We start from the raw sequence: 15,058 nt of genomic DNA, 5'->3' as shown, positions 1-15,058 counted from the left end.
AAAGGTAATGATATCATGCATCTATATAAAAAAAATGTATTGTTTAAAGCAGTTTTAAGTAACAAAAATTGAAAAAATTTCGAAAATTAGGTATTTTTAAATTTGTAATTTTTTTGGAGGATTCCCCCATTTACGGGGAACTAGGGAAATTGTTTTCTATTTTTGAAGGTAACAGATAAAAAAAAACACATCATAGTAAAATTAATACCTTCTCGGCTTAGCATTGAAGCTAATAAGGAACCAGCAGATCATGTAGCTTTTGGAATAATCCACCAATTTTGAAAATTAAATACTATCTACAGTTTTGCACCGAAGCATTTTTTATGATAGTGATTTTAATCTCTGTCAGATATCATTATACTTGATCCAACTATGCCACGTCACCACTGTGCCGCGACCCCCCTGTGCTGGGTTTTAATAATGCTTGCTTTTATACAAATAAGCTCTTTTTTGTATTAATTCATTTAAATATATAGAAAATGTTTAAAAGAATATAGAAATTACAGAGAAGTAATAAAAATTATTGTTAAAATTTTAAAATTAAATAAGAAGTTATGGACATTTATAAAATAATGATAGAAATATATGAAAAATAAAATTAATTCAAATTTAGTAATCCAAATAACTAAATTACTTTATAATAGTTTTTATTATAATAATTGTTATTAATAATACATTTCTTTTGTTTTATTTAAATAAGATATATACAATTTGTACAGACTATACTTACTTTTAAAAACTTTGTTTTCCTGATTTTCAGTATATCAATTTCTAATTTAGGGATTCTAAACCTTCAGATACTTACAGATACTCAAAGATGGGCAATTTATTGGAAATAATTAACTCAATTTAAGTTAAGTTAAGTATAATGAATGTTGATAAATTAACAGTTAAAAGTTAACAATTTATAAATTTAATTTAAGTTAAATTTTTTTTAACTTAACTAGTTTAAATAAAGTTTAATTTATTTTAAAATTAATTTTTTGTCTAATATCTCTTAAAATCATTTTTCATTGGTCGGTGATGTAAGAGAAAGCTAAGAAGTTAAACCATTGCTGATACTTATACATTAAACGTTGTATGTTAGACAATAATATGTATTTATTTATTTCAAATAATTTTAATTTTTAACCTTCAGAAAATCGTTTAATATTATATGCCAAATTAACTTTTTATATTTCAAGAGTTTTGATAATTTAAAAACTAAAAAAATAAAACATTAAGATCATTTTTATTGAATTAATTTGAATTTGATACATAAATTAAACTAAATTACATTAATATTATTATTTAATTAAATAAGTTCTAAAATTAAAAATTAATAAAATATTTTAACAGCATTTTACTTATAAGGACTGTAAACATAAATAAACAAGAAAAGTTGAACTGTTAGTCTATTTGCAAACGTTTTCCATTTTTAAAAGCTTTTATAATACTATAAATTTTACTAACAAATTTTATAAAATTACAATGATCTTGTTGCTGGCTAATCATCTATATAGTCCAACTATTTTATTTTTTTCATCAAAATTAAAGCCCAACTTTTTATTAACTTCTATTAAATGATAATATCTTAACATAACTTGATCTTTAATATATGTTATTTTATTTTCTGAGCCAAAATATGTATCTTGCAACATAATATTTAGTACTTCATCAATATCAGAAATAATATAAAACTCATTATATTCAGGTTTTCGGAAATTTTCCTCAAAACATCTCTCTAAAATATCAAAATATTGGCTTATTCCTTCATCATTATTTTCTAAAATATTATATGACAATTGTTGAAAATGAAGAGTAGCTATAATGGTACTATTACTATAGTATTTTAATAAGAAAAATAATACATTAGCCATTCGATCTAATTCTTCGTATAATTCCTTAGCCAAGTCTATGAACCATTGAATAATCAATGGATTTGCATACGTCCTGTAGTTTGTCCAGTAATTATTTAATAACTTATAAATAGTGTCTATCTCCAGTACATAATAACTGCATAAAATCTGTGTAGTCTGTTTTAATATTTTATCAAAATTATTTTTATTAATAATTATTTTATTTGGAGTCCAGTCCTTTAAAGTCTTTTCTACAAAAATTATGTTTCTTTTAAAACCAATCTTTTTAGGATTTTGTTTTGACAACAATTCAGAAATCATTCTCCAACCGGTATTTTGAATCAGGTTATTTAATTTTTTGGCATTAAAATTTGCTTCTAATAAGGGAAAATAACTATAGAGAAACATAAAAAAAAAATAAAGTTTTAAAGACATTTTTATTTCTAAACTACAATTATTATATATTTTACTACTGATCAAACAACTAAAAGCTATAATAATAATTGCACATTTTTATACCTCATACTAGAATAGCTATACAAAAATAAATATTGATTCCCTAGATTTATAAATAATTGTAAGTATTTAGAACAGTAAATAGGACATGATAACTATTTTTTTTTTCGAATAATTTTGATTTATTAGCAAAATTTAATTTACTAAATATTTTGAATGTCTTAAAAAAATATTTGGAATACATCAAAATAAATTAAATATATTGAAAAATTAATTAATAAATAGTTAATCGTACATTTGTGTATCAAGTTATACCATAAATAAAACATACGAATGTTAAATATTTTTGTAATACAATTGGACTGAGATAATATGAATCTTTTTTTCTCTACTGATAATATATATTATTTTTTATTGTATTATTAATAATAATAACTGATACTTACTAAAATATAGTTTTTAGAATTAATTATAATTTCTTTCATTTTTTACAATTATTTAAACAAATGGCCATATCATTAACTTTGGAATTATACAGGATGATTTTTTTATCATAATCCACACAATTACTCACAGAATAAAAATAATTTCAACATTGTTTTTTAGATAACTTTAATAATATATTATTCTTGAATTATTAGCTGTGTAAAACTTTTTAAGTTCATTCCTTATGCATTTTAATGGTGTCAATTTTGATTAATTTAATTGGAACACATATTTTGAATTTAATAAAATTGTGAAAAAAAAATAAAATGTTTGAGTTACTAATTTATTAGAAAATAGCATATGAATTCTTAGTTTAACTTTATTCGTATATTAGATATAAACTCACAACAATGTGTCTTACTACCATCGATAATAAATGCTGTGTATCTGCGAATATCATAAAAATCAATTAGCTACCTGTATTTGTAATCCCTTTGCTATTATAAATGTACATTAACTCAAGAATTTGAAACTTTAGATGTTTATATCGATTAAACGAATAAAGTTATATTAAAAATTCAAATTCCATTTTCTATTAAATTATAAACTCAAAAAAATTATTAAATTCAAAATATATGTTTCCATTAAAAAAACAAAATTGACACCCTTACAAGGCATAATGGATGAATTTAAAAAGTATTACATTGCTAATAATTCAAATATAATATGTAACTAAAAGTAACAAAAAAAAAAAAAATTTATTTATTTTGAATTTGTAAATAATTGAATGGGTTATAATAAAAAAATCACCTATATAATATAATAACAATAAACATAATACTATGTAATAAACACAAAATCTGTAATCGATAATGTTTTTGTCGGATTCAATTTGGGAGTTTGCAAAATAACTTTTGCCGTACCGTTTTTGAATGGGGAAGCAACTGCCACTGAACCCCGATTCTAACATCACTGTACACAAATTCTATAATAATCAATAAACCCATTAACTGGCTAAAATATGTGAAAACTAATTCTTAATTATTAAAAATCCTTAATTAACAAAGTGATATACAACATTATGTAGGTGGTCAGTAAGGAAACGGGTTTCTGTTGTTTTCATCGTATGTAACAATTGACCTATTTTCTTACTTAATGAACACTCTGTATAAAAGTAGAATTTTAATATGCTTTTAAACCAAGTCTTATTGCACAAGCCAAATATAGGAATGACAAGGGCACTCTTATTTTTTCCACTGAAATTATACTTTTTAAGGTGACGAGCAAAATTAAATTATCTTCAAATATAATGTAATAGCTTTTACGTCGGAAATTATAATTATTTACCAAATGAAGATTTAAACTAAATGTACGCTTCTATTTTATTTGAGATTCATTGATAATATATTCAAATTCAAGTAAATCATAAAAAGTATCTTTTTGTATTGTATAAATTATTTGATATCGTACACTATTTTTACAAGTTATTAATACTGTTTAATTAACTGTATTTAACCAGTATTTTTTACAACGAAACGTTTCACAATTGAAATAATTCAGTAGGTTATTTTCAGCTAAATTTTATGTTTAATCTCGAATAATTCAGATGTTTTATTTGAAATTTATTTTAAATTTTGCAGATATTAATTTTACAACCTACAACACATTACTGTGTCTCATCCTAGATGGGACACAACACCTGTGTGAGAAACCTGCGGTAATTGGTTTTGGTAACCACTAAATAAATTTATATCTTCTCATATAGTACGTTAAAAAAATTGTTTTTCTATAAGGATTATTTTTTAAAGAGCGTCGTGTAAATAAATATTAAACAAATAACTGAAATAGTTAGAAAGATGTTACCGTTTGTTTATACAATAACGTTTTCTAACTATTTTTAATTTTAACCAACATTTTTGAGTTGTTCATACAATTAATTTTATTTAAAGTAACTTTATGTACAGGTGTATTTTAGATTTTTTCTAATCAATATAAGCTTTTTAATTAGCGAGGCCAATATATCAATACAAAATGTAAATTTTCTCTACCAATAAATTTTAAAATTAAATTTTTTTTTTATCCGTTACCAATTAAAGGAACTATGAAACCACTAGTATAGTTTTTTTCAGTGGCGTACACAAAAATTAAATTTGGGGTTTTTTTTTTTTGAAATTTAAAGAAAATTAAATATGACAATGTCCATATTGTTCGCTTACAAAAATTCCTGATTTCGTTTACTTTATTGTGGAAATATTTATAGTATGATATGATCTTTTTTATTATTATTACTTATTGTTTATCGTCCAAAATTGTCGCTTAGCTTATAAATTTTTTTTTGGGGGGGGAAGGTCAACCCTCCAACCCCACCCTCCCTTTCGTACTCCAGTGGTTTTTTTAATGTATCTCTTAAATCAATTTTAATTGATTTTGAATATTATTAACTTAATTAAACATTGACCTACTAAATTCTATTGAACAGTTCAAAGAAATATCGATTTGAAATTTATTATTATTACTTAAAATGTAACAAGTATAAGTAACGATGACGTGGTATTGTGTACCTCTAATATCATAAATTTTCAAACCCAGCTGAATCAATTAACCTAAAAAATAATTGTCATTTTTGAAATCTAAATAATGTCTTAACTTATGATCGAACATATTATTTTTATAATATATTTTGAACAAACTTTTATTACCTGTTCATCAGATATGCTAATATGAATTTTGTAAGTTGTATTAACTTTGTTTCAACAATTATTTTAATACTATCGTTTGAGATTTATGAATGAAACAAACAATGATGCGAACGTGACGTGACGCAAGTATAGGTTTGCGTAAACGAACTGCTTGTCCGCTACAAGGGTTGGATGGAATCCATAATGTACAGAGTGGTTGTTTAACTATGACTCATGCAGCATTATTAAAAATATGACATAATTTTTTTTTAGAAGTTAATAGTATCCTACGTTCTATAATTTCCAGAAAACATTTAGGCTCTACTCCCTCTTTTCCCCTTAAAATTTATTAACTTTATTTAATTAATGTATTTTAAAGTAAAATATATGTTTAAGCAACTTACAAACTTGAAATTGATTTAAGAAAATGATTACAACTTATAGACCAGTATTTTAAGAAATACTAACATATTAATAACAAGAAAGGGGAAATTAGCGCGATTCATTAAACCCTAGAGATAAAAAAAACAGACCTCTATTGTTTATTTTAAAGATTTAATAACTTTCAAAATACTGGTCCGAAAGTTGTTATCGTCTAGTCACTTTCTTAGATAGATCAATTGTAAGTTGGTTAAACATATATGTTTTTATTAAAAAAAACTAAAGTTGATAAAAGTTTTAAGGGTGGAACAGGGAAAATACGTACAACGTTCTATAATTTTATTATTTTATAATTTCATAAGTTAAAGTATATTAACTTTTAAAAAGCAAAAATAATATTAAATATTTTTTACATTTTTCTAGCCATTGCGTGAGTCATAGTTCAACAATCACCCTGTACATAGCGTTATAGTCGTTGAATGAATGAAACCCAAGGGATCTCTGTATGCGCACGCATTCTCACCCACGCCATTCGACATACAATCGGGCTCCTCGACCCACGTACGTCATTACTTGACCCATAACCAACGAGATAGTGTAGTATTATTATTGTTGTTGGAATAATTAAATATCTTCAAATGTTGATAGACTTGAATTCAGCGATGTGGTTTTGATAGTCGTTTGCATTTCATAGAACAGGTAGTTTATCTTGATTCCGCCTAATATTACAGAATCATTTAATTAAACCGAAATTACACTTGAAGAAAAACATCTTGTACATCAATATTGTCTATGTAATCTACACTTATTTTTATAATATTCACATACGGCATACAGAAAACATTGTTTTCTTGTGAACTCATATCGAAAATGCCTAAGGTTAATAATATAAGCATCCAAAATGAAACTAAAATCTATAATATATTAATTTATAGTACACATATTAATTGATTTCAAAATTTTTTTAACTTATGATTCCATTTGTCTCAGATAAGGTAGCGCAGGTACAATTTCTTTGTTTTAAGTCATAAAATCTGTATAATATAAAATTACTGTAATATATTATAGCAATAAGTAAATTACTAAAACCTCGCTGAAAATTGAACCTCAATTAGACTAAGTTCCTACAAAAGCGAACAATTTTTTTTTTGCTTTAAATATTCATCAATATACCCACATAACATAACCCGCTTCATAAAAAGTAAAGTATTGATAAACTATCAACACGACTTCCAATATAATAATCACAGCATATGAATAATTAGCATAATAAAATATGAAAATAAAATTTAATATTCAAAAACATAATTTTTACGCTGAACAATGTTTAAAAATTTTATTATTATAATATTTTGTTAAATACAAGTAATATAATATTTTCATTTTTTTATATAGCCTTTATAGTATAATATTTTGCTCAACAAATCAAATAATATTTAGGATTGAAATCATAAATATTAAAACAAATAATATAACAGTTTTATCAAAAAAAAAAAAACTTTTATAGTAATATTGGTGGTTCTAATAATTTATAAATAATAAAACTGACAGTTGAAATAAATTTAAGTTTTCATTGTTCAGTGAAATTCAATTTCATTTCGTTTGTTTCAAATTTCAAATTTAGAATTCAAATAAAAAATTAAACGGTCTTTCTTATTTATACAACATATTTATTATATCTCATAAAATAGAATAACAAAATAGAAAATTCTAAGTCATAGAATTATTACTAGTACAAAAATATTTTATTATTCTACTAAAACATTTTACTTCATATAAAAATATAATTTTCTTGAAGAAGATTAACATAGTTTTTGATAATAAAAATTATAACCTTGTACTTAAACTTAAATTTGTATAACATTTTCTTATTATTTATTATACATGTTATTAATATTAAAATTATATTAAAAATATTTAGCTCAAAAAGCCAAAAAAAAATCTAACACATAATTACGTAAGTGTTTAGCGTGTTTGTCTTCACAGTGAAAATGGCTACCAAATGCTATTTTTGTGTGAAAATTTTCGATTTTGTATTTTACATTTTTAACTTTATTAAGCTATAACTTTTTGAAAAATGTATGGATCAATACAATTTTTTCATGAGAAGTAGTATTTATATACATTTTTCATTCGACATACTGTTTTTTAAATCGGACCATTTCCCTATATACGAGGGGGGTTCAAATCTAAAAAATGCATGTAGAAAGTAGAACTTAACTTTTGAAAGTGTTCCGGAAAGTCTAACACTTTTATATATATCTTAAATTAAAGCTAGTGTAATATACTTTATTATGGTAAAAAAAATTTGACCTCTGGATTTGTCTTCGTGGTGAAAATGGCTACCGAATGCTATTTTTGTGTGAAAATTCTCGATTTTATTTTTTACATTTTTAACTTTATAATGCTATAATTTATTGAAAAGTGTATGGATCAACATAATTTTTTTATGAGAAATAATATTTTTTAATAACCCCTTTTTCATTCGACATACTTTATCTTAATCAGGATATTAATTAGGAACTAGCAGATCATGTAGCTTTTGGAATAATACACCAATTTTTTAAAATTTAACACTATCTAAAGATTTGCATCGAAGCGTTTTTTTTTGATAGTGATTTTAATCATTGTCAGATATCATTATACTTGATCCAACTATGCCACGTCATCACTGTGCTGCGACCCCCTTGTGCTGGGTTTTTTAGTTCTAAATTAATATTTTTAATATACTTTTAATTTTAAACAATATTATCCACAAATGATTAGTTTTTATTATAGCAATATATTGCACGTATATTGAATTATTTATACATAAATTTATATTCTATTTGATCAGAAACTTTCTACTGCAAAATCAAAACAAAATCATTTAATTATTTCTTTGTTCTTTTTTTCAAAATTGTGTTTGATGTTTTATACGAATTTATAAAATTATTTTACTTATAAATAAATGTTCTGGGAATTGCAGAAATAAAATGCTCTAAAAATGTAATTTTTCCTTCATTTTTTATAACTCAATTTATGACTTCATCAACAAGACACCAAATTTTTTATAGGCGATGATTTACCTGGTATTATGACTGTATTAGTCTGTCAATGATCAGAAAACGGGTTAAATCATAAGATAAATACAAAAACATATAGCAAAAGTTGTACACAATAAGTACAGTAAATGTAGCTAATAGTGTTGTAAATTGCATTGCACAAATTTTATAACATAATAAAATAAACATGAAACTTGAAGAAAAAACTACTTAAGATAAGGTCGAGCGGACAACTTATATAGTAATTACTTTTCTTACTAAAACTCATTCGTTCAACTTTAGTCATTCAATCGATTTTACAAATAAAAGAAATTCTTAAATAGTTGTTTTCTTATATTTTATCAACAACAAATAGTAAACAGTTCTGAGATTAAGTAGTTAGTTAACGACACTATCATTATTTTTATAAGTGTATAATACACCAATGAAAATTATATAGGTAAATGTTGATAATTGGTTGGGCATTACACATTTATATATAAATAATTCGCGTATATTATTTTTATAGACATAAACTTAAATAGCTGGCATATTCAATTTCTATAAAGTTTACTTCATGTCTAACAAACCTATACATATTACAATTATTTAATGTACCCGACTTAGTTGGATTCCCAAAACCTATAAATAAGAATATTTGTAAGGTTACCAAAGTCTAAAATGAAAACTGATTCAATGACGCTTATAATTTGAATGTATTTAATAAACAAATACTCTCAAAAATAATTAAATTTTTAAAAAGTTTAATTCAAAATAATTATTTTTAAATTTAAAAATAATTTTTATCCGAAATTATATTTACTAATAAAATTTCAATCCTAGGTAACCCTACAGAAATATAATTGTTTTTTATTATTATTAAAATTTATGGGATCATATTTTAAATTTGTATTTAAACAAAAATAGAAATGAAAATGCTTTAATTAAAATTTAGATATGAAACTACAAAGAATTTAAAAAGATTGAAATATTTGATGTATTTAACTAAAAAACTATTATTATTTTACATTATAAAAGTATGTTCGATTTAAAAGCTAAAAAAAAATTAAATTTATAGTAAGCTATTTGGGTACTTCCTATTTAGTAAACAATAATTAATTTTTTAAATAAATGTGTTCTAACTAAAGAATTACATTATTCTAAGACAAAATCTATGAAAGGTATATAATTAAATCTTAATTAAAAAATAAATAAATTTAAGGTTTATACTAGTCTTTTAAAACATTTTTTTATTATTTTGGATATTATGACCTTGAAGATTTATGAGAAATTTTTCCTTTTTGTGTCATAAGTAATTAGTATAGATAAAATATTTTATTATAAGGCTTATTATTTAACATCATTAGATATATAAATACATAAATTCAAAGAATGATGACACAAAATAAATTAATTTAATAAAATAATTTTCCCAATTCACGCATTAATTATTTTTACAGTTAACTTTGAAATTAAAATACATACCTATATGCAAAGATTACAAATTGAATTGTAATTGTAAAAAAAAAGAATTGTATACTAGTACAAATAATCTTTTTAGGCTACCAGTGATTTTTTAAAATATTTTATTTGTAATTGAATGCAACACCATATTTCATGAGTCTTGTAAAATTCACTTACGATTTTAAAATAGTACGAAGGAGGTGATTAATGTTATTTTGATTGATAGGCTAATTAATAAATAAATATGCATCCATTTTAAGTAATTCAAGGTATACATTTTGAAAACAAGTATAATAACAATAATTATCATGAATGTTATTATATGACATGTAATAGCTTTAATTTGTCTATTTTTTGTTGACATATTTTGTTATATGCTAAGTTATCAGTTTCAAATAGGCTAACAAAAGTATCATATTTCTTTCATAATGATAATAAATTATAATTACCACAAATAAATTATAATATGTAACAGTTCATGTAGTGTAGTTTTAAAACGTATCGTTTTTCAGCCATAAGTTCTTAATTAGCATTCGTATATACATAATTTGAACATAGAATCGATGACGTACTACTATTGAGATAAACACTTCAGAACTTATTTAGACAATTGGTGTGAAAATAAAAAATACAGTAAATGTCTAAAATATTTAAAGTAGTCTATTTATATCATCTATGATTAATTTAAAATTGTATTCAGTGACTTATTAAAGGTTTTAGCACTCCAGGAAGCATTATTAATTTGGCTCCTTTTTTGAAAGCACTACTTCAGGAGATTTAAGAAAGCTAAGCTCCCCTGAAAAAAAAGTAAATTATATAAAAAAAAATATTGAAGAGGAGGGAAATTAAAATTAATCATTGTAATACATAAATTATATTTACAATTATTTACTTTTCTTCTAGAGTTTTTTCACTAGTATTGTTCAATTACGCTTAAAATATTTTCATATCTTTCGCTATTTAGAAAAAGAAAACTAAGAATATGTATAAACTTATTCATAATCATGTTTATTGTTTTAAAATCTATTTTATGTTTCATTTTCACATTAATTAAAAATAATAACAAGTTTTCTACAAAATAAATGTAAATAATAAAATATGAAATAATGATTATAAATAATCTATCATAATATAGTATATATAACTACATATCATGTAGTTTTAAATAAGTCATCTAATATCTTAAAACATTTTTAAAGTATATATCTAAATAATATGTCTCCTAAATGATAGCGGTGCACTTATTGTTTTGCCTTGGTGCAGTTTACCCGAGTAGTTCCTGTAGTAATATGTCAATTACCATATTACATTGTACTACTTGAACTCTTTTTAAATAATTCAATAACTGTATAGAAACATATTTATATATAAGCACTACTTATGCTACATACAGAGTGATTTTTTTATTATAACCCACTCAATTATTTACACAATCAAAATAAAACAAAATTTTTCATTTTTTTTTACTTTTAGTTACATATTATTCTTGAATTATTAGCTATGTAATACTTTTTAAGTTCTCCCCTTATGCCTTGTAAGGGTGTCAATTTTGTTTTTTTAATGGGAACATATATTTTGAATTTAATAAAATGTTTGAGTTTTTAATTTAACAGTAAATGGCATTTGAATTTTGAATATAACTTTATTCGTTTATTTGATATAAAATTTTAAAGTTTCAAATTTTTGAGTTAATATAATACATGTATAATACAGGAGGGATTTCAAATACAAGTAGCTAATTGTTTTTTTATTACGTCGATATTCACAGATATGTAGCATTTATTATCATTGGTAGTAAGGTACGTTGCTGTGAGTTTATAAATACACTAACTAACAATATTAAGAATATCTATTGATTGATAGTCATAGTTGACAAAAAACACTGCGCGACTGTGATAGTGATTTCATAAAAAATACATGTAAATTAAATATAAAATTTGAAACTTAATAAAAAAAATTGTGTGTACATTTTTTACTATCATATTATCATTTTAAAATAGAGGTTCTAATTAAAAAAAAAATAATGTTAAGGTTTTTAATATTCCAAGGGATGAAAAAAAATTATTTAACTACATTTTATATAATAATTTATTTTAATGAAACAATATATTTTTTTACAAAAATTAAACATTTTCAAATATTTTCTCATTTTTTATTCTATACATTTATTGTGTGTTAATATTTATCTTATTCTCCTAAGTGTTCTAAAATTAATATTAAGTTTAAATAGAAAACACTATACATGTGATTCTTTTAGCACCAAACACTCAATTTATCTTAATATAACAAATTTTTTTTCATTTTGTGAGTTACACGTGTATTTCCATTTTTCTGCTATAAAATAATTTTAGGCCATCCACAATTTATTATATGAGAGTCAACTTTTTTTTTAATGACGACATTAAATTCATATTAAACTAACCTATAAAATAGAAAATAATTGACTAATAAAGACTTTTGGACTAATATTTTGAAAATTATTAACATTTTAAAATATAAACTAGAGATATGTCATATCTTGGCCATTTTTTAAGTAAAAAATATATGTAGGAATATAAACGTTGTATATGACCAAAAAATTCTCTGATTACACAGTCACTGTTACTCGATAAGTAAAAAAAGAGTAAAAATGTTTTAACTTTTTTTATGTATTTCCTCGTGTTATTAAAAAACAGTTGTGTTGGTCAAAGAACTTTAAACTTCAAACAATTCTGTTTAGTAAACATTTTTTTTAATTTTATTCATAATTTATCGTTCGTTTTGGATGAATTTGAAGATTTATAATTAAGTTGATTCTGGGATTGGTAAACAGAGTAAATAACAGATTTAACATAAATAATATGCTGAAGAATTTAAATTTATAATTGTATATTATTCGGCAAAATGTTGTTGGATTAGATACAATGAATATCAGATATCATAGAACCACCGAAAGTAATAGTATGACAATTATTTATGCAGAATATAATTTGCACGGTCTCCTATATAAAAGAAATGTCTTTTTACTTTCCTTTCCAGTCGATTAACATGAATCAAAAAATCTGACGACAATAGTTAATATTTATTACATTCAAAGGCATATTTACGCTAAAAACCTAATTCTAGTAGTAAAGGATCAATCTTTTTTTATATTGCGAAACAAAATAAATTCATTTGTTATTTTATACATAAAAACTTCATATAACTTTACAAACAAGGACACTCAATTTAAAATGCATAGAGTGAAAGTTCCTAATTTTAACTTTAAATATTCATAAATTAATTTTCAACATTCATTATTTGTTTATACATAAAAATATTATCAAATGTAAAAAATAATTGTCTAGGTTTTTTTACATCTAACTTAAATCAGTAGAAAGAACTAAGTAGTCGAATCGATAAAGCAACAGTGTTTGTCTTGCACTGTCATTAGCTTAATACTCCATCGTGGGCATTTCCGTTCACAAAGCCAAGTAGTTGAAATAATCATATCTTTCTCAAGTGAGAAACTCAGCCTTTTGTTTAAAATACAAATTGTTAAAAATTCTTTTGTTCAATCGAGAAAGCAATAGTTCTTAAATGGCCATTTAAGTCTAAAAAGAGCCATAAATTAATATTAATTTTACATTGAACTCGACATTACATAAACCATCTAGTCTAAACGATTTAAAAGACTCAAAAAATTTTTTTTCTATTGGTATTTTAAGTAAATAAAAATGACATAAAAAAGCATAAAAATTAATTTATCGGATATAAAACTAATCTTTCCACAATTTGTTTGTTGAATTATTAAACCAGTTATTTTTAGGCTGCTTTTGTATATTTTAAAGTAAATTCACTAACAAATATTAATAATAACCACATCAAAAGATATAATACTTTGTGGGCAAGACCATGGTACGTTTTACGGTCGTTTTGCTGACGTCATATTCGGCAGTGAGGTATATTGATCGCATTGTAGCAGGTAAGATTTTTAGGTGCAATGTACTATTAATGATAATGATACATTTAATAAAATATAAATTTTACATTGTTAATATGTATCTCATTAAATAATACTAGTGAGGAACAATGAAAATCAAACGATCCTTCAATGAGTCATTATTGATTGTACATCAATAAAACTTCCTAGGTAAATCCACTATCAAACGAATATGTTATTTAAATAAACTTCACACCTGTTAATATATTTTTAAATCTATAGAAACAAAAAGAAAAAAAACTTATCGCTTCAAATTTTTTATAAATCCACAACGTGCAAAACAATGTAGAAATATTAACATATTTATTTATATTTACAATAAACAAAAGCAATTACTAAAAATACTTTTAAATATATTTTATTAATTTTCAGAAAACTTATTGTTTTACAATTATTATATCTAAAAAATTATTTTACTTTAATCATCATATTTTTTTTTTTATTTCAAAATAAAAAATTATTTAAACATATCAATAACTTTATTATTATAATTAAATTTTATATATTAAATAGTTATTTAATTGTAAATCTAACGGAATACTTAAACTAAACTATATACAGAGTATTCAATAAGTTCGGAAACACCAATTTTAAAGCCGCTATTGATTTTTTTTATAATTTTTTTTTTAGAGGCTAATTGAATAATTAAATTCATCTTTTAGGATTAAAATTTAAATTCAACCCTAATGCAAAAGGGTAGAAATCTACCCTAACTTAAGAAATTTAAATGGTAACCATTACTTTTTAGCTTCGATGCGAAGCGGAGAAGGTATTAATTTTACTATGATGTGTTTTTTTTTTTTTTTTTTTTTTTTTTTTTTTTTTTTTTTT

The 15,058-nt window shown here is 23.0% G+C and overlaps 1 protein-coding gene and 1 long non-coding RNA gene across 2 annotated transcripts in view; both read right to left on the bottom strand.

Annotated features, from left to right (window-relative positions):
- Window positions 1–1,246: 1,246 nt before the first annotated feature.
- The window catches only part of LOC126896663 (uncharacterized), a 21,556-nt gene continuing 7,744 nt past the window's right edge, over window positions 1,247–15,058 (bottom strand). Inside the window, exon 2 of the mRNA XM_050669616.1 lies at window positions 1,247–1,693. Within this exon, the coding sequence (XP_050525573.1) occupies window positions 1,491–1,693 (203 nt within the window). The 3' untranslated portion in view covers window positions 1,247–1,490. The remainder of the gene's footprint in view (window positions 1,694–15,058) is intronic.
- Window positions 2,128–5,600, bottom strand: LOC126896665 (uncharacterized). The gene is made up of 3 exons (XR_007701897.1): window positions 5,420–5,600; window positions 5,282–5,323; window positions 2,128–2,232 (listed from the first exon to the last, which is right to left on the bottom strand). It is a non-coding gene; the product is annotated as an uncharacterized LOC126896665 (long non-coding RNA).

This window comes from Daktulosphaira vitifoliae, unplaced genomic scaffold (assembly GCF_025091365.1).
Source record: "Daktulosphaira vitifoliae isolate Bord-2020 unplaced genomic scaffold, ASM2509136v1 Scaffold_1, whole genome shotgun sequence".
Lineage (NCBI taxonomy): Eukaryota > Metazoa > Arthropoda > Insecta > Hemiptera > Phylloxeridae > Daktulosphaira > Daktulosphaira vitifoliae.
This window is presented reverse-complemented; position numbering and strand designations above follow the sequence as displayed.